The sequence below is a fragment of the Chelonoidis abingdonii genome, chromosome 15 (assembly GCF_003597395.2).
Source record: "Chelonoidis abingdonii isolate Lonesome George chromosome 15, CheloAbing_2.0, whole genome shotgun sequence".
Classification (NCBI taxonomy): Eukaryota; Metazoa; Chordata; order Testudines; family Testudinidae; genus Chelonoidis; species Chelonoidis abingdonii.
In genome coordinates this window covers 47,152,832-47,179,739 of record NC_133783.1, presented here as the reverse complement: position 1 = coordinate 47,179,739, position 26,908 = coordinate 47,152,832, and the positions used below count along the sequence as shown (strand labels likewise).

At 41.2% G+C, this 26,908-nt stretch overlaps 1 protein-coding gene across 3 annotated transcripts in view; it reads left to right on the top strand.

Annotated features, from left to right (window-relative positions):
• Positions 1-222: 222 nt before the first annotated feature.
• PLEKHA1 (pleckstrin homology domain containing A1) overlaps positions 223-26,908 on the top strand; it is a 95,058-nt gene continuing 68,372 nt past the window's right edge. For all 3 annotated transcript variants that reach the window (XM_032776689.2, XM_032776691.2, XM_032776690.2), the window contains exons 1-2: positions 223-350; positions 24,536-24,696. In XM_032776689.2, coding sequence (XP_032632580.1) covers positions 24,556-24,696 — 141 coding nt within the window. In that variant the 5' untranslated portion in view covers positions 223-350; positions 24,536-24,555. The remainder of the gene's footprint in view (positions 351-24,535; positions 24,697-26,908) is intronic.

The window sequence follows — 26,908 nt, the reverse complement described above, 5'->3', positions numbered from 1 at the left end:
TCCCACAAAGCTTTGCGGACTATGGCCTCGTCCCTGTCACCCTGCATTGACCAATACCTTTAGGAGAACGGCTCTCCTTGTTCTTCTGGGCGGCCTGATAGGAGGTGCTTGGGGGGGCATTAGCGCATGCGCAGTGATCGAGGTCTAGCTGCTCACCCATTGCTGTTGTGTATGCGGGAAACGAATAAAGTTTCTTTATTTAAAAAAAAAAAAAAAGTCATCAGTCAGCTGGGCCGCTGCGCTGTGCGCGGAGTGGGTGAGGCGGTGGCGGCGGCGGCTCTGAGAGGGGCGCCGCGCTGTGTGCTGTCCCCTCCTCACTGGGGCTCCCTCCAGACCTTCCCTGGGCTCCAGTGAGTAGCAGCTGCCCGGGAGGGGACGGGCTGGGCTTCCCCGGCAGCCGCAACCGAGGGCGGGAAGGGGTGTGGGTGGTGGGGGTAGGGCCCAGCGGTGGGGCGTTGGGGGGCAGTGGGAGATATGGCGAGATGGACGGGTGAGGGGGTGGCAGGAGTGGGAGGCGAGGGTTATTTGTGCGGGGGGGCATTTGCGGGTATGGGGCGGCGGGTAGAGAGCTGAGCTGTATTGGAGACGGTGGTGCCGGGGTGGGAAGCTGAGGGATTTTGGGGGCTGTGGTGGAGCAGGGGCATTTCGGGGTGTAGTGAATGGGTGGGGGCATTTGTGGCTGTAGTGCGGGGGTGGAGGGATATTTGAGGGTGGGGTATGGGGGCAGTGGATGAAAGGTATTTCTGGGTATGGTGCATGCTTGGGGCAGAGGGGTCTGGAGGTGTTGTGTCTGGGTGGGAGCATTTGGGGTGAGGTGTGGGGGGAAGAGGGTATTTCTCAGCGTGCTGAGGAGGGGGTTGAAAGAGGATCAGAGGGTGGAACAGGGGGCATTTTGGGATGTAGTGAATGGGTGGGGGCATTTGGAGCTGTAGTGCGGGGGCAGAGGGGTATTTGAGGGTGGTGTATGGAGGCAGTGGATGAAAGGTATTTCTGGGTATGGTGCATGGGGGGCAGAGGGGTCTGGAGATGTAGTATTTGGGTGGGAGCATTTGGGGGTGAGGTGTGGGTGGTATTTGAGGGTACGATGTGAGGGCAGAGGAGTATTTCTGAGTGTGGTGGGGAGGGGGTTGAAAGAGGAGCAGTGTGTGGGTGGTGTGGTGACATCCAAGGTATGGAGACATCCAAGGTATGGAGACACCTGTGTGTGGCTGGAGGGAGTTTATTTTCACTGCTGGGCAAAATACCTTATTTTACTATTCAGTCTTATGAAGAAAGGCATTTGTTTTCTAGTAGCTTTATGGTATGAGAAGTGTTTCAAGCTCACCCCTACTATCACTGCTTTGGTGAGGGTTTTTAAAGTGACTTTACCCTGGGGAAAACTTATGCATTTATGGTATAATTAACCTGGGAAGCATTTGAGACTCTAACAGCCCCAGAGGTAAGAGGCTGATCTCATTTTTCTTTGCAACTTGTGTTTTCTGAACATGATATGAACTCTGATGTTATCTACTTTGAAGCACTGTGCTGGCTGGTCTGCGTGTGTGAGAGAGAGGTATGCATGCTGGGATCAAATCATGTAGCTTTTCAAAATTTTACATATATGTATTATATTTTGCATTTGACTTTGACACCTCAAACTGCAGTTTAAAGATCAGATGAAAATTGTGGTTATGACTCACTGAATTTCCAGATTGGTGTAGCTTTGAAGGGATTGGCCTTCACATGGACCTGTCTTACATTAGAAAAAAAACTTTTCTTTAGTATGACTGGTAGACGGACAGACTGGCAACACAATCCTGTGGTTATGACATGGTATCGTGACTTGATTGGAATCTGGGCTGATTATTTAGCTAAGCAAAATATCTTTGAATGGATGATGCATTTACCTGCCTATTTGACTGTAGATAAAGTCTGTCTGTAAAACTAGAACTAATCTAATTTGATTTACAATTTAAGTTAACAAGCATATAGATTTCAGTTTTGTTGGAATTTTACAATATAGTTAAGTAGTCAGAATAAGAAAGCATATATGACAGTCTGAATAAACATAGTACACAACTTTCCTAAAAAGCATGTAGTACCTGTTGACATTTCTGGAAAGAAAATGCTGTCCCATTCAAACTGCTTTTTTTTCTTTTTCTTTCAAGGGTCCATCTATTTTCAGGGAAATAAACCATGAAAGTCAAACTGTTGTAAAAACAGTTGTGCTTGATTTTCATTGTCCAGACACACCATTTTGGTGTAAACCATTTAAACAAGTGCTGTTCAGTTCCAAGTGTGGATGAGATTTTAGTAGTTATTGCATTTATTAGAATTTGATAACGGTATTGTGAAGATTAGTTTTGCATAAGCAACTGAACAAAGTTAAGATAAAAGCATTAGTTTTGGCAACTTCTCTTCATTTAGATTTAGTCCACAAGTAACTTTATCCCAAAAGCATAGTCACTTCCAAAGATATTAGTAAGCTATTATACTTGTATTGAAGTCAGCTGCACCATATCTGCTTTGTCATTGGATTATTGACCTCATTATATGAACTTTGTAGTCCTTTTTAATTAAGAGATAAGTTTCTATTCTTTCCCTTGTTCTACACGCTGCTAAATAATATATTTTTATGCTGGAAGATAGAGGTATATTTGAACAAACAGTTTTGACCACACAAGTGGAAGCAATAGCTTTGCACAATTAAGTCACGATGTGAATTTGTTGTATTTGTCTACTTCCTTTTTATAGACTTAAGCTACACTTTACCACAGTGCAGCACAAACAGCTGTTTAACTGAGATAAAGCTTTGCTCTGTAACTTCCAATTGTTGTATGATTGATTTTACTGATTGTCATAAAAACTAAATTATTATAACACATTTAACTGTGAGCTTATCTGTAGTGTGGGGGATAAGTAGACCTACGCTGCCCAACTCCAGCTATGTGAATAAAGTAGCTAGAGTCAACAAACCTTAGGTTGAGTTACCGCAGGGGGTTGATGGGAGAGTTTCTCCAGTCGACTTACCTTAGTCTTCTCACAGGGGATAGAGTACAGGGGTTGACTGGAGAGAGATCTGCTGTTGATTTGGGGGGGTCTTCACTAGACCCACTAAATTGAAATCAATCCACTGGTGATCAGAGTGTTGATCCTGGCTGTAGTGTAGATGTAGCCTCAGAAACACTTACGTGCTGCAGAAAATGGTGATTCAGTAGTTGTCGCTATTCCCTGTTAATCAGTACTGAAGTAATGCCTCAGCATGATGTTAAGGAGAACTAATATTGTTGGAGTCTGCTTGGGCTAAAACTGAACAGTTTATGGTCCTTGTATTGCTTTTGCTGCTGTTAATGATCTCTATGACCCTTCGTTATTGGTTTTTACCAATTTTTTTAATGAAAATTTCCCAGATTTTTGAAAAAGCCGGTATTTGGGTGTGTGTTTTTCTTTTTTATGTTCGTTTTTTTAAATATGAATTTTGGCTTTTTTGAGACCCAGGAATTTTCCACAGGGGAAGCGAACAGGGCTGGTGGAGTAAGTAAGGGCGCTGTCCTGCAAGAGGGCCGGTACTCAAAAGTTGCAGCCTTCTGCTCCGTACCTAACCTTGGCCCTTCAGCACAGTCCCATTCACTTCCCTTGTACATAGTGGGAGCAAGATGGTCAGGGAGCTGTGTCCTAGCAGCTGAGGTGGCCTGACTTCTGTAGGAAGCAGAAGACTTCATCACCTGTCTCATAATGAATACCCCCTCGCATCTGCTGTCCTTTTTCTGTTTTTATCAATTTTCTACTATTTTTAAATTTATTGAATAAAAACAGATAAATTCCCAGCAAATTTTAAAAAATTTAAACCAGAAATGAAGGGGTTTAAAGATCACTTAGCATTATTGTACAAGTATAGAGGTGTTACCTTGGGTAAAAATTCAACTTACCTAAAGTCACTCTGGTAGTTCTAGTAGAAAAATGTATTCTTTTTGTTTCTTATTTTCAGCTGTTGTGTTCCTCTGTGCTATTACAGTTGGGTTGTTAACCTCATCCACCTCTAGATATCTCCAAGGAAATCTTTTATCAGTATAAATTTGTGAAGAATCTTGGGATATTTTAGAATAGACAGTGTTATGTAAATAAAAGATGTAGTGGCATGCAGGTATGTAACAATTGATTATAATATATATGGTGATACTGCATAGGCTTAAATGTTTGAGATGATGAAAGATGCTACTTGCAATAGTAAAGGCTGATTGCAAAGTTGTAGGTGGTGTTCTATTGATTTTGTAATAAAAATAAACTGCTCGTGTCCCTATCAAGCCATGGGGAAAATTGAATCACAGGTACGAAAAAAATGAGTGTCTTTTTATTCCCTAGCTTAATTTTTAATTGTAAAAGGGAAAAGCATGGTAGGGGGGAAGGAGAGGATATTCAAGTGCAGGCTGTGACTTTTCTTAGTAGCTCTGACTAGATTACAAAAGGAAAGGAGGTTTTATCACCAGAATAATAAAGGGTGACTATACCACAGGGTAAATATATAATAAGCCAACAGAACAATTTTTGTAGATTGCTGGTAGTATAGGAAAAGTTTAGGGCTTCGCCTATATGCATAAAAAGTCTCTGCATTTAATAGAGAATGAAATGCTGGTTATAGTAGTGCCAAGCACATCAAACATACAAAATTTAGTGTATTTCTAAAAACTCCATGACTCTAAATTGTTACTTCACGTTTTTGGGGCCCAGTTTTGCGGAATTGATGATGCACATAACAGCAAACAGTTTCTTCAGCAAGCCAGGAGCTTTGTGGAAAATCAGTAAATCTTAGAGCTAGGAAACTTTTGAGCCTGTGGAAGTGTGCACTTTCTTTGATTCCAACAATCTGTCAAAATAATAGTCTGTCAACGTTTGACTTTAACAGCAGCATGTGATGAAAGACAGTGTCTTTTCTGTAAAACTGTTTGATGAATAATTAGCATAATATAAAAATATCTTTATAAAGGTCAAGTTGAGTTTGGAGCCCCACAAATCCTTGTTCTTACTTGTCTTATAGATCTGTGAGATCACGCAGTATAATTAATTCATAATCCTTAACGCCAAAAATGTGGTAGCTCAGATATTTGCTGCCTAGAATGTAGCTACTATTGTACAAAATGGAGAAATAGTTAAAATATCATCACTAAGGTCCAAATTATGCTGGCAATCTGAAAATGATCCATGTTTCAAATTTTTTATAACTGAAGTATAATTAAACATTTCTGGAAACTGATGGGTAGCAATCATTTTCAAAAGTGAATGAGCTTAGATTAGACCTATAACAATAAATAGCAGAATCCTAGTGACTGTGGTCAGACATCCAGGGTTTTAAAATACTGATATTACAGTTAATTTTTAATCTTTTGCTTTGCACTAATGTGTTTACATTTATTTCATATATAAATTGGAGAGGTTAGAAATTTCACATTTTTCAAGTGAGTTGTTTTTCTGTACAGACATTGAAATGAATAAGTAGAAGAGGTATGAGCAAGGCTCTATTTCTAATAAATTTTAAGGGGATCTTTGGAATTATGACTTTGAAGAACTATTTAAAATAACTTTCATATAGGCTTAAGGAACTCTTGATATATGATGAAACCTAATTATTTGTGTAAACATTTACTTACGAATTGGTATACTATTTTGCCAAAAAAGACTTTCCTGTTAGTGGTAGGTAGAGCACCAGGATTTTATAACTGACGGAAGGAAACTTGGTTCATTTTCTTAACATTGAAGAGTACTTTCCCCTTCAAAGGAGTTGCAGAAGCGTCTAGAATGTGTAGGTGTTTCTCTAATGTTGCAGGAACTGCATGAAGTTTTCTGACTGAAAGAATTACGTGAGCCATTTAGCTTTGACTTAATGTTATCTGAATAGGGAGGTGTAGGTCTTGTGCACATTTATGGCCTTCAATTAAATCAGTTTCCAGTTTGGAACTTATACCTGACTGCCTAGAAAAAATCTGAATAATTTAGGTATTAATTACATGGAGCAGGTTGGTTCACTGGTTTCAGAGCAAGCCTTGGACTGGCTCAGTTCCCTGCTCTGCTGCAGACTTCCTATGTGACTTTGGGCAAGTTACTTAGTCTCTGTGCCTCAGTTCTCCATGGGTAAAAGGGGGATAGTAGTACTTCCTTACCTCATAGGGATGCTGAGGATAAATACATTAAAGATTATAAGATGCTCAGATAAGTACCTTAGATTGCAAGAAACAGGGGAACGGGACTAGGGAAATGGTACCATTAAGGCTGATAGGACAGCAGAGTTGGAAAGGGCATACAAGAGGGCATGGACTGAAAATCTACAGTAGGAGGGAAGAAAATAAAGTCAAATTTGTTGAAAATATTTTGCTGGATAGAACTGCAATTCTATTAAAAAAAAAAGGCGTGGTTCAAAGGCGCGGTTCAATACATTGTGTGTGTATTTGTACTCTGAAATATGCTCAGTTCATTAGAAAAGCATAACTTTTACTTGTATTCAGTCCTGCAGGCTTGGTCTTGTGAGTTGCCTGGTTTTGTATCTTATCTTGAATTTTGACCTGAGTGGTACTCTATGCACATTCATTTTCTTTGAATTGTGCCTTGAGTTGACACCTGTGCAACCCTGAGTGACCTTAATGTGGTTGCACACGTGCATATGATTAGAACTTAGTAAACACATCTGATGCACAGAAGGAATAGACCAGGGGTTCTCAAACTGGGGGTCAGGACCCCCCAAGGGGTCATGAGGTTAATACATGCGGGGTCGTGAGCTGTCAGCCTCCACCGCAAACCCTGCATTGCTTCCAGCATTTATAATGGTGTTAAATATATAAACAAGTGTTTTTAATGTACAAAGGGGGGTTCATACTCAGGCTTGCTGTGTGAAAGGAGTCACCAGGACGGAAGTCTGAGAACCCCTGGAATAGACTGTAGCACACTCTTTAATAGTTTGTTTGCTCTGCAAGTTTATAGATCTCTTTTAAAAAACAGAGAGGGGAAAACACTAAAAACTGTCATTACTAACATTCAAATCTCAGTACATAAGCAACAGTCTGAGTAAGGTGGTGGTGTTAAATGTATCCTTTTTGTATGTGGGCTGTACTTTAAATTTAGAATATTAAAGCTCAAATTTTAGCTAGCAACTTTTTTACTTGATCTGTTGGACTGATAGCCAAAAAACTTTGAAATGAAATCTGATCTGTTGAAACCCCTATATTTGTAAGAGTGTAGGAAGAGCTTCAATGTTCTCCCCCAAAACAAAAATAAATGTAAAGGCCAGTTTGTTTTAGAGGTGGGTGGAGTAATTCTATACAGAACATAAAGTGCTTTGGGATCTTTCTGGAAGAAGTGTCCTATATAAATGCAAGATAATTTTACTAATACTGTACTATAAACTAAATGTGTGTAGCGCATGCTTGGAGAGAACAGTTATCAAACTTTACAAACAGGAGCTTCAATTGTTAAGATTCTGCCTCAGGTGTAAACTCTTGACTGAGCAAAAATATGCTATACATTCACATGTTAAATGTGATTATTTTGAAGCATATGCTTTTTCTGGTGTGGGTGTTTGGGACCAACACAATCTACATTTACATCTCCAAGGAAACATGGTAGTAAAATATCTTAACTTTCCCAGACAAGTACCACAGTACTAAGTGCTGTGTACTAACACAGTTATTAGTCCTAAGTCTGTTATAAAGAATGAACAATCCTAAAATATTACACTTTAAAGGATACTGTCAAGTATATTTAACTCTTGTAGGAGGTTATATAATAAACTGAACTTTTCTCTATTACAACAGTTGATTTGGCAGCTGTTTTTCTTCCCCAGCATGCGACTCATATGCCTTTGTGCACTGCTTTATGTACTAGTATCAAGACTCTCTAAAGAACTATTTCTTCAACAGTGCTCATACTCCTTGGTGTGTGAACTCTCATTTTGGGAGGGGCTAAAAATATGTGCTTTAAGACTTTTTTCAAGCTAATTCAGCTTACACACAGTTAAGTCAGTTTTGTAACAAACTCTGTACTTATGTCAGTGCTTTCAGACTATAGGAGTTCATTATTTTTTTCATAGATTTTTAGGACTGGAAGGTACCTTGAGAGGTCATCGAGTCCAGTCCCCTGCCCTCATGGCAGGACCAATACTGTCTAGACCATCCTGGATAGACATTTATCTAACCTACTCTTAAATATCTCCAGATAGGGAGATTCCACAACCTCCCTAGGCTGTGGGGTTTTCTCTGTTTTCTACTATATGCCAAATGTTTATCTTTTTATGGGTGGCTCAGAGAAGGAAACTGACTTGTTAATGTAAGGGAGGTGAAAACAGGAATGAAGTAATGGTATGAAAATTTGGTCATGGTTGAAGGGAGCTTAGAGTCCTCATCCCCAGCATGTGCTAAAAAATGGAATGGTATGAGCCACTGTAACTATGGAGTCATCCAAATAACATGAGGTAGGCCAGGCCTGATTATTATTTCTATGAACTTTATCACTGTAGTATCTGAGGTGATAGTAACATGACTTCAAAAGCTAGCCAGAGCTAGGATGAGACCTATAATTTGTTGGAATAGATGGGGGTTCTGGTTCATGCTCTAATACTAGGAAGTCCCACTGTATTAGAACTCCCCTTTGGTTACAAGTATATATAAGTAGGACATTCTTCAATTCTTGATTTTTTTCGGGGGTATTTCTTTTGTTTTATCCATTAAGATATTTTATTTCTCTTTATTATATTTACATTAATAAAATACCTCAGTCTGTATAAAAATAAAAACTGAATAAATTCTAGTTTATCGATACTGTATTTTTTTCTTTAGAATTATGCATTAAGCATTCCATGTCTTGAGACACTCACCAACCCCTACAACAGTTAGCCATCCCAAAATACCCTGGACACTGTGGACAGTTCAGTTCCCCCCTTGAAATGTATCTGGTACTTCAGCTCCCACATAATCTCCACTTCTCTGTCCCTATTTAGTGAGATCAATACCATGGGGCACCATGGATCTTCGCAACACCTACTGCTTCCTTCTCTGGTTCCCTTCTCTCTGTCTCCAAGGACTCCTTTAAGGCACCTCTATCCTCCCTTCCATATTCCCCCCTCTCCTTTTGAGCCTCATCTCCCATAAACTCCTGTTAACCCCAGAAACCCCTCTCATACCCCCTTAAATATTATCCATCCTCCATTGAGCTCCAGCCCCCCATTAGTCCCAGGAACCCCAGCCTCTCCCACTAACCCTCTTCTGCCAGAGGGGTGAGAGGCCTGAGGGTTGGGGTATCTGGTCCTCGTCCCAGGGTTTGGGAGACCCTAGGTGGGGTGGAGGATTAAGAGTGAGCCTGCCCTGCACTTCCCTCACAGTGGCTACTTCTGTCCCCCCAGGGCTGGACCAAGCTCCCCACTTTCGGTTTTGTGATCTGGTGCACAGGCTGTAGCACCACTCAGATTCGACCCAATCATTCCTTAGTCTTGATGGCAGCGGAGTGGCCAGGCCAAATTAGTCTGTTGTGCTGCAGTCCCATGTGCCAGGTTGCAAAGCCTGGATTGAGTAGCTTAGACCAGCCTCATGGGACAGGAACTGCCACTGCAGGGTGTTTTTTTTGTTTCATATTGTTTATGTTCTGTTTCATTTTTTTTGTGTTTCACATTTGTAAAATATAAACGATTCTCTATATAAAGATATCTTTTAAACACCTATTCTAAGGTTAGTATAGACAGGAGCTTTAGATTTCTATGTTGTCAGTGCCAAGTTTCTTGTAATATGCATAAGGTACTCTATTGATAACAAAAATATATAAATGCACTATATAGATTAGCTTTACCAGAAACTGTAAACTGTTCAGTCCCAGTTTCAGAATGTGTGTTAAATTGTCTTGCTTTCAGACCCTATCGATATAGAAATTGCATTAAAGCACAATTGTACATGAATTGAAAATGCATGCATTTTATATAGGATCAAAGATACTGATGTATTAGGACCAGTTGACCTTTACTTTTCACTTTCCCAACTCTTCTCAGTCCCTTACAGTCTGTCTTTCACCCTACTCTTTTTCTGCTCAGGTTGCTTTCAACAAAAGGCAAGAGTAATTCTCTCCTGTAATTCAGTTGCCTTGAGTGTTGTCACTTGCTCTTTTTCCTTGTGTTTTCAAACAACAGTTCTTGGTTTTGTTTTGATGGCTTTCCTATCTGCCCACACTTTTATCAGCACCCTTTTGGAGCTCTACTTTCTAGAGTGGATAAAAATCATGACTAAAATTTTTATTATTACTCTTACATTTATTTTTTTGTAAATTTAAATCAAATTTCTTGTTTACCTATTGCTAGTTCTTCACTTCCATTTTGTGACCTTAAATTGTCAAAGCGGATGTTTTCAGAGGACTCTTTGCTGCTTTTACTAATTGTTAATAACGTTTCAGATCTTATGTAGAGGTTTTTCTTCTACTGAGAAGCTTCGTACTTAAAATGTTCATCTGTGCTGAAAAAGACAAGCCCAAGGCCTCATTAATATACCCTATTATGAGACTGTACAAACACAAAATTGAAAAACTAGTAGCCTGTGCTCTGTCCCTCCTTTGTAAAGAGCTTTGAGCTCCGCTAGTGAAAATCGATGACTACAAGCTAGATGATATTATTTGCAGCCAACATCGCCATTGTTATACTGTACTTCCACAAGTAAAGAGCTGAAATGCTTCAACCCTCAGGTTTTGCAGTTTGAAGTCAATGGGACTTATGTTCCTAAGCCAGAGGTGGCTAAACTACGTCCTGGCGGGACCCTCCTGCCCAGCCCCTGTGCTCCTGACCCGAGAGGCTAACCCCGGCCCCTCCCCTGCTGTTCCCCCTACCCCGCAGCCTCAGCTAGCCCCGCCGCCAGCGCAATGCTCTGGGCAGCAGGCTGCAAGCTCCTGGGGCAGCACAGCTGCAGAACTGGGGCCTAATTCATTGCTCTGTGCTGCATGGTGGCGTGACTGGCTCCAGCCAGGCGGTACAGCTGTAGCACCACCAGCCACTGGTGCTCCAGGCAGCACAGTAGGGGAGCAAGTGGTGTTGGATAGAGGGCTGGGGAGTTTGGGGTGGTGGTCGGGGGCAGGGGTGTGGATAGGGGTTGGGGTGGTCAGAGGGCAGGGAACAGGGGTTGAATGGGGGCAGAGGTCCTGGGTGGGCAGTCAGGAAGGTGGGGGTTGGATTGAGTGGTGGGGGGCAGTCAGGAAGGTGGGGGTTCTGGGGGCAGTCGGGACAGGGAGAAGGGGTGGTAGGATGGGGCAAGGGTCCATGGGGGGGCAGTCAGAAAGGAGTGGGGGTTGGATGGGGCAGCAGGGGGCAGTCAGGAGCAGGGGTTCTGGGACTGGTCAGGGAGAAGGGGTGGCTGGATGGGACAGGGGTCCCTGGGGGGCAATCAGAAAGGAGGGGAGGTTGGATAGGGGGGTGGTCAGAGGACAGGGAGAAGGGGCGGTTGGATGGGGCAGGGGTCCCCAGGGGCAGTCAGAAAGGAGTCGGGGGGTTGGATGGGGTGGTGGGGGATGGGCAGGGGTTCCAGGGGATGTCAGGGGCCAGGGAATGGTGGGGAAGGTTGGATGGGGCAGGAGTCCCGGGAGGGCTGTCAGGGGATGAGAAACAGGAAGGGGTCAGATAGGGGGCGGGGGCTGGGCCACGCCTGGTTGTCTGTGGAGGCACAGCCTCCCCTAACTGGCCCGCCATACAATTTTGGAAACCTGATGTGGACCTCAGGCCAAAAAGTTTGCCCACTTCTGTCCTAAGCATTCTTTAAAAATCCCACCCTTAAATGGCTAAAAGCAGCCTGAAGAGCCTAATTATGGGCTCCAATTTTTGAGAACTTTGGCCTCTATTAAAAAATTGTTGTTACTGAAAGTTTAAATAACTTTTTATTGTTAAAACAAAACTGTTTCACTGTTGAAGTGACACAGATTTTATGCCACTAGATGACAGGTTCTTAATAAAAATACACTGAGTCCCTGATGCTGCAAACACTTACTTAACTTTAAACAATGGGACTATTTCTGTGAGGAAAGTTATGTATCTGTTTAAGTGTTTGCAGGACCAGGGCCTTAATTTTCAATATTTGGATTTTTGCATACAACAGTTTTATAAAATTATGATATCCTACCGATAGTGTCACGAAAAAAAGCTTTTATATTTTAGTTTACTATGCACTTTAATCAAAAATTGCAATATCACCAGTTTTCAGATTAGTTTTACAAAGCCTTGACTGGATTTAAATCAATGAAGGCTTTTTTTAAATCAAGTTATTTCAGTCATACTTTAAATCTCTCTACTCTGCTACTTTGTTCCTTTTCTTTGTTCTCCGCCTTTCTTTTCCTCTTTCTTCTTTTGTACTTCCCTGAATGATCTCATTCATTCCCTGCCACTGATTTTTATGATCTCTTCATTGATTCTCATATTTATCTATCCAGCTCCAGTTGTGCACTTGCTTTAGTTAATCTTGAATGACATCACTAAACCGAATATAGTAACTTCACATGATGAAAAGTAAACTCCTGATCTTTCTTCCTAAAACTGTGTTCTTCCATCCACCAGTTCTGTCACTGCCAGTAATATTACAATGTATCTTTTTGTCTGCCAGTCTAACTCATTCCTCTTTCTCTAACCAGTACAGGGCTCCAAGACATCTTCTGAGTACTTCATCCTTTCCTCTACATCCTGATTTCCAAGACATTAGTCTGTATTTGTGATCTTTGCAGCCAAGATTGATTCTTAACGCAACTGCTAAAATCTCTGTTCTAACCAATGCTTTCTTTACTTTGAAAGCGCCTATAATTCTACATCTGCATTTATCTCCACTTTCTTTTGCATGCTTTCTTATGTTCCACCCAAGTGTCCCTTTTTGTGCCTGGCTTATTTTCCACTTGCTGTTGGCTCAGGTCTCCCCTTAAGCCTAGAATAGCCTCTTACATTTGAAGCTTCTTCTCTCTCCTCCACAAAACTTCCAAACCCTCCTTATTGTGAAGTATTTGAACTGAAGTCACACACTAGTCTATGTGTGTACTACTTAGTCTCACTTATACTTTAAGCCTTTTATGGATGAGACTGTTATCTGTTTGCCACTTGTTTCCTATAGACAGTGCTGCATCCATAAGCTGTCTACTGACAAACATTTCTAGTGTGTCTTATTGTAGCAGTAGAGCATTGGTTGTAACATGCACTTGGGTTTATCTAGTGGTGGGCAGCCAAGTCTTATTCCTTGTTTTAATTATTAGCTTTTGTCTTAATGGATGTTGTCTTGTCTTTTACTTTATCTATCTGAAGAATGCTATGACAGTGAAAAGCTTTACATCATGGTAGGGCTCTTTTTGATTTAATGTGGAAGGGCTTTCCAAAGCCTTGGACTTTTCTTTTGTTGTTTGTTTGTACCAGAGCTAAATTAGCAAACGAGATATTCATAACTGTTGTGGCTGGCTCCAGAACAAGAGGCAGTTACTGAGCTAGCCTCAGCCTTCCCCACTTGTAGATGAGCCCTTGAAATGGATTGTGTATAGAGGAGGAGCCAAAGTAGGTCATGAAGCATCCCACTTATGAGATGGGCCACTAATTCATGTATCAGCTGTAGCCTCTTCCAGAAATTCTTATTTAGGCCCAGATAGAATTACAGTAGTCAAGCTGAAGGTCCTGATTGGGCCAGGTTATAAGAATGGCCGTACTAGGTCAGACCAATGGCCCATCTAGCTCAGTATCCTGTTGTGATGGTGGCCAGTACCAGTTGCTTTAGCAAGAATGAATAGAACAGGACAAATATCGAGTGATCCATCCCATCACTTCTGGCAGTCAGAGGTTTAGGGATAACCGAAAGATGGGGTTATTTCTCTGACCATCTTGGCTAATAGACATTCATAGACCTCTCCTCCATGAACTTGTATCATTTTTTTTGAATTATACTTTTGGCCTTCACAACATCCCCTGGCAATGAGTTCCACAGATTGACTGAGTGTTGGGTGAAGAAGTACTTCCTTGTGTTAGTTTTAAACCTGCTGTCTGTTCATTTTGTTGGGTGTTCCCTGATTCTTGTGTTATGTGATGGGGTAAATAACATTTCCTTATTCACTTTCTCCACGCCATTCATAATTTTATAGATCTCTATCATATCCCTTCTTAGTAGTCTCTTTTCTAAGCTGAGCAGTCCACCCCATCCAGGCAGAGTGAATGGGATTTTCTTGCTAGTAGAGTGTGTCCAGACTCAGTAACGAGTCCAGAGTGACTTCAAGGTTGTGCAGAGTCTTAACTATTAGGGCAGATGGCTTCAGTTGAGTGTGGGATGCTGGTGTTTCCTAGTTCTTTGTAGTGCATGCATCTTTTAACCAGCTAATATCACTTCCATCTCACCTGGCTTCAGTTTGAGGCAACTGTTTGTCTGTTCTTCAATTTCGATTATTCCCTGAGATCTAGGAGACTGTGCTATCTGTACTGAATGAAAATATGTAAAACAACATATGGTTGCTGTATTGTTGGTATTATAACACGTCTCATCTTGCAAGAAACTGTAGTTGTTGCAACGCAAGAGTGAGTTCTATGGGATTTGAAAAATCAGCAATGCAGGTGAAGAGTAACAGCTATTTACGACTCTATAGAGCCTATTGAAAAGGCAAGAGAATATTTAGCTTAACGTTGTTCTGATAGCTTCTGTCAGGACATAGATATAGGTCAACAGTATTTGGGAGGGATGGGGGAGAGTGAATATTTCAACATAGTCTTTACCCCACAAGAAGGTCACTCATCAGTGCTATTTCTGGGTTATGACCTGGCTTCAAACTAGAATGGATGCTTGCTATTGCTGAAGGTGGTTCACTGCCACCTTTTCAATAATCTTGCACAAAAACGAAAGGATTGGGATGAGATGCTGGTGAGTGAGGTCAGCTGTGGATTTGGGGGAGCGGGGGAGGTTGAGCTTGGATTTCTCATGTGTTTCAAGATGTTCATAGAATTCCTCTCTCAGAAAGTCATTGACTGTTTTTGTTTGCATTGGGCAACGATTCTCCCCTTTCACTGACTGTTCAGGGGACATAGACTCAGCAATATGTTCTTCCTCCACCAGTTAATGTTTCTATTTTCTTCATTTGTCAAAATGGGCCAAATTTTAAGTGTGTGTTCTGCAAGTTTCTTTTCATAGCAAGGATGTTTATCTCCAGGCTGAAGAGCTCCTGTCTGATTTGCTTGACCGTCCACAAAATAGGGGTTGCCATAGGTAGTAAAGTGGGAGAAGGGGAGCTATCTCCCCTTTGTTAGGCACTCCCCATGGCTCATGAAGAGCCAGTTGAGCTCCTCCCAGAGGCTGGCAGGTAATCAGTCCATAGACTTTTCCCCTTCCCTGCAATGGAACAGGTGACCAACAGGGGAAATGCTGACCAACTGCAGCAAGTAAGAGAACAGCTGCTCTGAGCACTCTTGGGCCTGATCTACACTGATGGGGATCGATCTAAGATATGCAACTTCAGCTGTGAGAATAGCATAGCTGAAGTTGATGTGTCTTAGATTGCCTTAGAATCACTTACTTCGCATCCTCGCAGCACGGGATTGACGGCCGCTGCTCCCTCATCGACTTTGCTTCTGCCTCTCACTGAGCTGGAGTTCAGCAGTTGACGGGAGAATGATCGGGGATCAATTTCTCGCATCTGCACTACATGCGATAAATCGATCCCTGATAGATCAATCGCTTGGCTTTCAAACTAGAACTGCTCCTGGAGCTGCCAGAGAAATTGTGTGAGGCAGCTTGGGAGATGGCACTGCCTAGCTCCTGCCAGCAGTGATGAAGCTGGTTCAAACGATTGGGTTTAAAAATCGCAGAGCAGGTTAAGTAAAACACTTTGAGTTTATAATTCATTACAATTATTTTGAACATAGTAGTTCCCAGTGGCCATAATTAAGAGCCTTGGATATCACTGATGATAATGATGATTAATTCACAAACCGTAAACTCTGCTTCTAGCCTTTTCTGTTGTGAAGTTTTCCTTTTAACTTACGCTTTCTCTGTGTTAAATAGTTGTGCATATAATAGCTTTAAAGATAAGGTACTTTCACATTATGATTTAAATGTCTACAAACATCTTTTGTAGTAAGAACATCTTAGTCCTTGCAGCTAAGTATGTATGTGTGAACTTCTGAAAATATTCAGAACTTGTACTGTACATCATTCAAGTATATTTTCATATCATATTAATGTTTTAAAATAAAACCCCTTTCAAATGCCAATGCAACATTTTATAGAAAAGACTTCTGGTAGCATTGTACCTTCCTGTACTCTTATCAGCGACTTCTCAGGAAAAGGTTTTCGAGAGAGTTAAAGGTTAAACACAAAGTTCAAACATTCTGGCATATTCAAACGTGGCAGGAAGTGGAGGTGATGATTATGCTAACACACAAATCACAAGAATGGAAAACTGTATATTAATATTGCACATGAGAATACAAAGATTTGAGGAAATAAATGTAGACAGGAAAAGAAAATTGAAAACTTGCAAGGCATGGGGGGGATGGGGGATGGTAACCTTACATACTGTATTGGGTTGTTACTCCAATCTCTCTTTGTTAGCTTTAGTACTGTTAGCATAAGATAGCAGTACTAATGCTCACAAAGTTAATAAGTTAGGCTCTGATCATATACTGAAATTTACATGAGCAGACCTTTGTGCTCATGTGGAGTTCCGTTGACTTCCGGGATGCTCCATGTGGGTTCCATCGTCATTGCCTCCATCGTTCTCAGTGCAGGACTGGTGCTTTAATTGGCAAATGAGGTATCAGACTGGGAAATTGTTAGAAACACCAGGTACTTCCTTACATTTTATAGGACACTCTTACTGGAATGTGTGTAAGAGTATACCCAGAAGAAGCCAGCCAAAGTCTAAACAAGAAGCCAAGAGAGCAGGAGCTAATTTTACTTAGGACTTATGCAAACAAATACAAAGAACATTAACTGACCAGTCTCAGTTACATGGCTTAAGAAATGCTTCATTTCCTAGTTTTTCACTGGGAAGCTGTGGATTAGGATTAGTAATGCTAGACTTAATACAAGCTATTTGAAGGTACACCTCTACCCCGATATAACTTCACCCGATATAACACGAATTCAGATATAACGCGGTAAAGGAGTGCTCTGGGTGAGTGGGGCTGCGCGCTCTGGCAGATCAAATCAAGTTCGATATAACGCGGTTTCATCTATAACGTGGTAAGATTTTTTGGCTCCTGAGGACAGTGTTATATCGAGGTAGAGGTGTATGGGGAAAATAAGGAATACTTTTTACTTCCTAGAAAACTAGTATTGGATTTTAGAAGGAAAGCAAAGGAGTTCATAAGCAAAGGAGTTCATATGCTGCTTTATAGATTTAGACCCTGATCTAGCAAAACATTTAGGCATATGTTTGATTAGAACCGTAGTCATACAAGGTTTTAAAAAGCACATAGGTGATTTAGGAGTAAAAATCTCAGACTTTCAATGGGACTTGTATTCCATAGCTCCCTGTAATATTGATGAAATTATATCTGAATTATAACATTTTTTTAGCTTCATTGCTGGTGGAATGCTAGATTGGTGGCCTTGGAAGCAAGTTCCTTATTCAAAGAAGAGGACTAGTATGGGAATTGAGCAACTCTGCCATGTTGAAAGGATCTCTTGAGATGTTGTTTGGTAGTTCATAGTCTGCATTCTTGGTCTCTTCGAGAATGCCTGTAGTGGTAATGTTATTATGAGTTAGTTGCCCCTGAACAGCAGGGTACAGCTGCTAACTCATGTCACACAGTCCACCAAACTGCCATCTGATTGTAACCACTTTTGCCTATTATGATCCTGAGTTGGATTAGAACTAATATTAATCTACTTAAGTAGAATGTTTCTATAACATAATATAATGGTGGTAATTTTTTTACAACTGAAAGTGTTCTACTGTGATCTTTTATACTGGATTCAAATAAAATTCAAACGTATATCTGATACATGTCTGTATTCTGTGGTTTTCTTTAAGAAAACCATAGAGCATCTTATTAATACAATTACTAATTTTGAACTAGTGTTCTGCAGAAAAAATAAGTTATGAAACTTAATATTGTAAACTATCCTGTAGTTTATGTTGGATTTTTAACAAAGGACGTACAGGACTGAGAAGTGGTATAGTTTTGTAAGCCAAAAATTAGAGAATGAAGTTCTGAAGCACATCTTTTTTTCTTGTTAAATCCAGTATACTGACAAGTAAAACAATCCCTCTGTGCTTTGGCCGCAGTCCTGCCAAGACTTAAGGTCTAGGCATAGTCACACTGTCCTTTAGTGGAATTAATCACATACTTCAAGCTCAGTATGTGAATAAATCTTAGCATTATTGGGCTTTTTGGGAACTGTTCATACTTACTGTTTTAAAACCTTCAGCTATGGATTTTATGAAGTCAGTTCTAGATTCTGGATCATCCCATCAACCATTCTATTTCTGTTCTTCTGTATCCTCTTAAAAATGTAATAGGAAACAATTTTCTTTGAAGATGCTATTTTTTTTTTTAACAAATCTCAAATATGGGCTTTTGAAACTTCATTCTCTGCCTTGCTGGAGAAAATGGGTACAGTTTTTCTTGCTTCACTTTCTATGGAGTCTCTGCAGAGAATAGCTTCAACCTGTTTTGACAGGAAATCGGCTACTAATCCAATATTTGCTTTTTGTAGACATCCCATTTCTCTGGTGTGCCTATACTTCTTAGCAAATAGTTAAGCTGTAATTGTGCCAATAGTGTGACACACAATTTTCGAGACGGTTTAAATGGTGAAATTTAGGAGGACAGGTCACCCCCATATTATAAAGCTGCTGCTTTATTTAAGTTAAAATATACCTGGCGCTAAGTGTTGCCAAATTATGGACACAATTTATTTAACAGACACCCTTGATCTTGCCATTACTTAGTTATTTTTGCAGCAGGGAAACATCTCCCCACTCTGAAGTGATCCCAAGAGCTTGTGTGTGAACTGTTAACAGTATGGTTACTAGATGAGACTGTCTTAAGAACTACCAAACATCTGTTTCCGCAGTTAGTCATATCAGCAACATATACTATGTCTCTGACCTGAGATGTTGATATGTAAATTATACACTGCTTGAGCAAATATTAGTCTTACAGTAGTCCTAGTATTTCGTTGACTATTTAGTTTAAGCTTTTGAAATTCTATAATATTGTCAATTGTCTTAAATCAGTGGTCCTCAACCTATTTATCAATGTGGGCTGCGTATGCGGCCCACAAAGTGTTACCAGGGCTGCAGGTTGAGAGCCACAGTGCCCCCTCATCTAGCCCCCTCTCCAGTCGTCACCCCCTAGGCCCTTTGCTCAGTGCCCTCTGCTAAGAGACCCCTCTACAGAGTAGGTCCAGAAGCTCCAAGGCTGGGGGGAAGCCAGGACCCTGGACTCCGCCCAGGGCCTGTGGCCTTTGGCATACAGCTGAGCTGGGACATAGCTGTGTGCTAATTGGGCTGCATGCAACCCATGAGTTAAGAACCGCTACCTTAAATATACACAGTAATTTTCCTTTTCATAGAATCATAGACTTTAAGGTCAGAAGGCACCATTATGATCATCTAGTCTGACCTCCTGCACAATGCAGGCCACAGAATCTCACCCACCCACTCCTGTATCAAACCCCTAACCTATGTCTGAGCCATTGAAGTCCTCAAATCATGGTTTGAAGACCTCAAGGTGCAGAGAATCTTCCAGCAAGTGACCTGTCCCCCACGCTACAGAGGAAGGTGAAAACCCCCTAGGGCGTTTGCCAATCTGCCCTGAAGGAAAATTCCTTCCTGACCCCAAATATGGCGATCAGCTAAACCCTGAGCATGTGAGCAAGACTCACCAGCCAGGCACCCAGGAAAGAATTCTCTGTAGTAACTCAGATCCTACCCCATCTAACATCCCATCACAAGCCATTGGACATATTTACCACTAGTAGTCAAAGACGAATTAATTGCCAAAATAAGGCTATCTCACTATACCATTCCCACCATAAACTTATCAAGCTTAGTCTTGAAGCCAGATGTCTTTTGCCCCCACTGCTCTCTTTGGAAGGCTATTCTAGAACTTCAGTCCTCTGATGGTTAGAAACCTTCATCTAATGAGAAGAGGCACTAATGGAATCTCTGGCCATCAAACAACTGCAGCAGAAGATAGTGACATGCTGCCAGATTTGTCCATCTTTGCAGAATGCTGCTTCTGAATTTGCACTCTAACCTACAGCATAGAACAAAGTGGGAGGTAAGCTTTCATGAACCCCCTCTTCTGGCCTTCAGACCACCCCTCCATCCCCAATCTCTCCAAGTTCATCATCAGAAGCAGGCTCCCCACAGACCAGGACACACCAACTCAAAGAAGCACTAGACTCTGCCATAACAGATGCAAAATATCTCTGCTGCTACAATGATCAACACCCCCCAAAACACACCTTACAAGATCCACAGGTCTTACACATGCCTACCACAACATGTGGTGTACCTCATTGTTGGGAAAATGAGGCAGCTTACTTCCAGATGAAGGGTTTAAACTCCTTATGATGTCCTCAGAAAAACTATGGAAGAAACATCTCCTCAGATATCACCAAATAAAATGTGCCATTTCACAATTTTGCAGTCTAACTCCTTAGCTAGCAGGTAAATTATTTTTATCTAGTTTTTTATAAGATGACCCATCACCATGATATTTCATTTCCTTCCAGGTTTCTGCTTACTAAAAGCTTAAGTTTCATTGACCATCTTTAAATTCATTGCCATATTTCTCAGTTCTTAAGTATTCCTAGTATGTTCATTTTTTTTTAATGATGAGATGGCAGTGATAAAAATTAGATTTATTTTTCTCTGACTTAAAGTGAATAAAACTATGGACTAGCGTACATGGTGACAAGGGTTTAGTGGCATACTGAAATTGGAAAGTGTAGATGATCACACCCAAGTAGGTGATCCCAAATATAAATATGTAATTAAAAATGTGACTACAAGTACCTCACATCTTACCATGATGCGCGAGTAGGAGTGTGTGTACACACACCCACTAGTAGATCTTTTCTCCTCTCTCCCCCCGTCCCAATATAAATAGAGAGAGAGAGAGAGTCTACCTGATGACTTTCAGACAAGGATAAAAGCAGTGGGGAAAAAATGTATGACATTCTAATAAACTTTTAAAGTAAACTTCACCATGTTGCTCAGTAGAGCAGTCTGAAAGCTCTCATTAGGTATATAAACTTATTCACCAAACTTAATTGTACAGAATTGAGATACTAATTAAAATTGGTATTTTTAATCTGTTCTGTCCCTTACAAAGTGTAGAAGCATAATGCAAGACTATAACTGCTTCCTATCCTGCTTTAAAATGTATTGACATCAGGCAAGCTTTCATATGTGAATTTTTAATGTTGGTTTTACTTGGATTTTTAGACCACTGTTCCAAAAGGATGGAAACTTGCTTGCTTACAGTGTCATATTTAAGAGCCAGTGACTTTCCTGGCTCCTGAGCGTAAAAGCAGAAGAGGATGATGCAATAGTCTGTAAGTGAGATGGAGCAGCAAAAGATGAAGCAGACAAAATGGGAACAGGTCGTCAGCAGTGTAAATAAAGATTGAGCTGATTTTCCAAAAAAAAACACGTGATGGCATCACAAATCAATGCCAAAAATTTTAGTTTGGGGTTTACATAGTGTGTGCATAACTACCGATAGCTGTACATGGATACTTAATTTCTCTCACCTTTCAGTAATATTCAAGAGTGAAAGATTTCTGATTTTTGGCTAAAATAGGTGTATTTTGCACAAGATTTTCATATATAAAGATAGCTGCCCAGAAGTCCCTCATCTGAATTTCCTTTCCTTAAACATGTTTCAGAGGGGTAGCCATGTTAGTCTGTATCAGTAAAAACAGCAAGGAGTCCTTGTGGCACCTTAGAGATGAACAAATTTATTTGGGGATAAGCTCTCATGGGCTATATCCCACTTCATCAGATGCATGGAGTGGAAAATACAGTAAGCAAGTATAAATATACAGCATGTGAAAAGATGGGAGTTGCTTTACCAAGTGGGGGGTCAGTGCTAACAAGGTCAATTCAGTTGGGGTGGATGTGGCCCATTCCCAACAGTTGACAAGAAGATGTGAGTATTAACAGAGGAAAAATTATTTTTTTGTAGTGACCCAGCCACTCGCAGTCTTTATTCAGGCCTAATTTGATGGTGTCAAGTTTTCACATTAATTCCAGTTCTGCCGTTTCTCATTGAAGTCTGTTTTTTGAAGTTTTTTTGTTGAAGAATGGCCACTTTTTAGTCTGTTGTTGAGTGTCCAGGGAGATTGAAATGCTCTCGTACTGGTTTTTGAAAGTTGCAATTCTTGATGTCTGTTTTGTGTCCATTTATTCTTTTGTGTAGAGACTGTCTGGTTTGCCCAATGTACATGGCAGAGGGGCATTGCTGGCACATGATGGCATATATCACATTGGTAAATGTGCAGGTGAACGAGCCCTTGATGGTGTGGCTGGTGTGGTTGTGTTGTAGGGATATTAAAGAAGGTTTATATGAGAAATGATTTATTGTTAATTGATACTTTATAACTAAAGGTTTATATTAGAAATAAATGTGATTCCCGAGATTTAACCTCTAACCTGCAAGCCACCAGCTGTGTCTGTGTGAAGCCTGCTCAAAGAAATACTTTGTATAAAACTTGTTTAACATTAATTGGCTCTAAGTGCCCCTGACACTTTGTAGTCGCTACTTTACTTTGTAACGGCCCGCTGTAAGCTGTTAATTGACTCAGCGTGGGAGCCGTCAATTGACTCTGTGCCTCAGGCAAAACTGTGTAATTACTACTTTGTAATCACCGTGGTAAGCCAAAACAGTAGCTGTTATAGTACATAGATAGAGACCCCCACCCTCTGTAAGTTTCCATCTCACTTTATTTTTGAATGATAAAAAACGGGGAGTCTCACATAAATTGGTAACACCCCAAAAGGTAAAGAGACAGTAAAATAGATGAAATTAAAATAGAGAATGTATGGGAATGAGTGCCTGGTTTAAATAATGAATGAATGGTTAGGAAGTTACCAGCCTGAAGAATTCAGTGTCCCTGGAAGAAGGTGTCAGGTGCGATCAACCAGATGATCCCCGGAGGGCAAACTGGAATCCACCCCACAACCTCAAAGGAAGGAAAAACAAACATCTGACAACATGGAGCCAGCCACCTGCTGATTGATTTAACAACAGCAGAATAAAGCAACTCTCATGAACTGACATAGGGATAAATTTCAATAAAACTGGACTCTAAAGAATAAGTCTTTGAGTTTCTGGTTCTGCTACCACCTTCCAGGAGCATCAGGTGTGCACCTGACCCGGACTCAGCTCCACTCTTGTGTACAGGGTACCTGGCCAGTATTCTGTCACAAGCAACGTTTAGGCTGGTAACTATAACATCTATACAAAACTTGTATGAATAATTGTGCGGATAAGTAAGTGTGTGTGTATGTGTATGTGTATGTATGTGTGTATGTATATACAAAAAAATATAAGTGTATAAGAAATAAGTAGTAATAGGAATAAGTAGCCAAACAATGTTGTTTACTGTTATCTTTTGTTTTATTATGGTATTTACAATAAATGTGACAAATGTCTTGTCCTCTTTAATAAGATCCTGCTGGTTTTTATTGGTCTAATATAAATGGTATAACAGTGTCCTATGATGATGTCCCTTGAATAGATATGTGGACAGAGTTGGCAATGAGGTTTGTTGCAGGGATTGGTTCCTGGGTTAGTGTTTTCTGTTGTGTTGTGAATAGTTGCTCACCAATTGACACCATCATATTAGACCTGAATAAAGGCTGGGAGTGGTTTGGTCACTACAAAAAATAATTTTCCCTCTGTTGATACTCACACCTTCTTGTCAACTGTTGGGAATGGGCCACATCCACTCTAATTAAATTGGCCTCATTAGCACTGACCCCCCACTTGGTAAGGTGACTTCCATCTTTTTGTGTTCTGTATATTTATACCTGCTACTGTATTTTCCACTCCACGCATCTGATAAAGTGGGTTATAGCCCACAAAAGCTTATGCCCAAAGTAAGTCTCTAAGGTGTCACAAGGACTCCTCGTTTTCCCTAAACAGAGTTTGATAAGCTATCTCAGACTGTAGGGCTGCTGACAAATAACTTTTTAAGGGCAAAAGAACTATTGTTAAAAGTGAGGAGAAATGTAAATCTGTTATCTAACCCTTTGTGCAAATTAGTGAAAGAATCTTTGAATATCCTGTGCTGATCTTGTGTAAACTAATAGGCATACTGTTCCGCTAGCATTTAACACGCACGTACCAAGGTTCTGAACTCAGGGTGTATAAAACATACGTACTTAATAGTTATATTTCAAAGAAATATATAAAAGTTACTCCTGTGCTGGGAAAAACACTTGATCTTAATTTGACTTGTTCCTATGTGGAAGCTTCTTTCCTGAAAATGCTTCTAGTAGTTGAAGCTGTGCTCAAAATGTACAGACCAGTCTTATAATCAGTGACAGTAAACTTTTTGTTTTAATCATTGTTTTTGTTTTGCAGTGTAATGGTCAGGCTCAGAAATGCCTTATGTGGATCGTCAGAATCGCATTTGTGGTTTCTTAGACATTGAAGAAAATGAGAATAGTGGGAAGTTTCTGCGGAGGTACTTTATCCTGGACACGAAGGAAGACAATCTGGTATGGTACATGGATAATCCACAGGTACGTTGACATCTGCAATAAAATTGTGGAAGTTACCAGAAGTCAAATATTTTTGTGACCTAAACCAAATCTATTGTATACATGGAAGAGGGTTTCAGAATGAATTCATCGAATTTGCAGCTCTAAGGAAAAACTTTTAAAGTAAAATATTAATATGTAGCTAAATCACTTGTATCCCACTTCCTTGATTAGGCTACTCTCTGAAACCCTTTATTTGTAGGGGAAAACTGTAATTAATGTTTCACAGCTTAAATAATTTTGTTAGCATTTGTAGTTCACAGTCACACCTGGAAAATTTAAGCAGATGCTTGAGGTCAGTGTACCATCCATTGTAATGGCATAGATAAGGGATTTGAAATATAGGTGTAAGTTCAGAAAACTCCTGAAATCAAAGCCAAATTTTATTGGATAATACCGTATACTCATGCACATCTATCATTATGGTGCCTGTGGACGAGTGGGTGCTGGGGCTCAACCCTCCCTGGGGAGGAGGGGAGCCACACTGGCCTCGTCTTGTCGTCCGAGGGCCTCTGCCCTTGGGACCGCAGTCAGCTCTGGCAGTCAGCTCCGGCAGCTACTAGGGCCCTCGGGACCGAACAGCGGCACAGTTAACCAGGGCCCAGCCTCAGGTTCAGGCGGGGCGCCCGGCAAACCGTTACGATAGTCTGTTCAGCTCTGGCCCTTTGGGGCAGGACAGAGCAGTGGCAAAGTCAATACGGGCCCAGCCCTTGGGTTCGGCGGGGCACCAACAAACACAGCAATAGTTTATCCGCTCTGGCCCTTTGGGGCAGGGCAGAGCAGTGGCAACTACAATGGCCTCTTTAGGTCAGGGTGAAGGGGGGATTCTGCCACCCGGTTACGGGTGGCAGGGGAAACACAGGCCCACTCACTCCTCTACGTTCCAGCCCGGGGCCCTAGTAGCGGCTGTCACTGCCAGTGACGATCAGTGGGGATCGTCACCGAAACACACTGACATAGGCACGGGGCCCTCTGCAGCCTGACTGTAGTCAGCTGCCCCCAGGCTGCTTCCAATATCCCCCTCGGTTCCTACTTGGTCCGCTAGGGCGTCCAGCACCATGGGTTCCTCCCAGTCAGGGCTGGGTGGTAGGTCTGGGAATACCTCCGGGACAGCGGGCCAGGTTTGGTCTGGGGGCTCCTCGGGGCCATAGTAGGGCCGAGGTAGCTCTTGCAGCTCCTTGTCGTAGCGACTGTGGGGCAGTTCTGGCAGCTCCTGGTACCGGCCTCTGGCCTCAGCGGCTTCCCAGAGATGAGGGTCAGCGGGCATGTCTGCTCCTGCTGGCGGCTGGGCTCTGACTGAAGGCTGTGGCCCGGCTTCTATCCTTCCGTGCCGCCGCCTGACCCTCTGAGGGGCGGGACTTCCGCCCAGTGGTTCCGCCCTGGGGGGTGATTGATGGGGCTCAACCCTCCCTGGGGAGGAGGGGAGCCACGCCGCCTTGCTACAGTGCCTTTTCTCTATGTTGAACAAGTTTTATTCATTGATTGTCTGTGGTCCAGGACCAAGGCTTGGAGAAACTTTAAAGCTCAGATATAAAAACTGTTAAAACTTCAGTTTCACAGTACTTTTCAGATTTTACAGAATTAACATCCACTAACTAAAGAAATTTTCAGTATTTTTAATGAAACCATAGCTTTTTAAATTATACTCTTGATTACCCTCTTGCTTTTCTCAACTGAAATTAGACTGTTTTAAAATAAAATATCTCATCTTAGAATTATAGGTTATTGATTTATGCAGTTACACCAGTTTTCTGCTTTCTGCCTCTAATGGTCTGAAACCACAGACCCTAAAATTGGTGTATGTGAGGAAGGGTAAGTTGTTAATGAGAACTAACTGAATTATATTTTTAAGGCTTGTTTTGCAAATTTAATAGGGCTAGAAATAAATGACATACCACTACAAAACTAAGGAAATAAAATGTAACTTTCAGAACTAATCCTCACAGTTAGAAATATTTCTATTTGAGATCTGAATTATTACATAAGAGCAACCATTCCAAACTCTGGGCATGCTTGGCAAACTATTAAAAGTACAATAAGTACGTAACATTCTTTCTAAAACTGTGTGTGTGTGTGCGCGCTACCCTGAGAATAATGTGAGTATAGCCAAAAAATAGTGAAATATCTTACCAGTGGCCCCTTCTCTTCTATGAGTTAGAATTTCACTGGTATACTTCTGCTGACTGCAACTGTG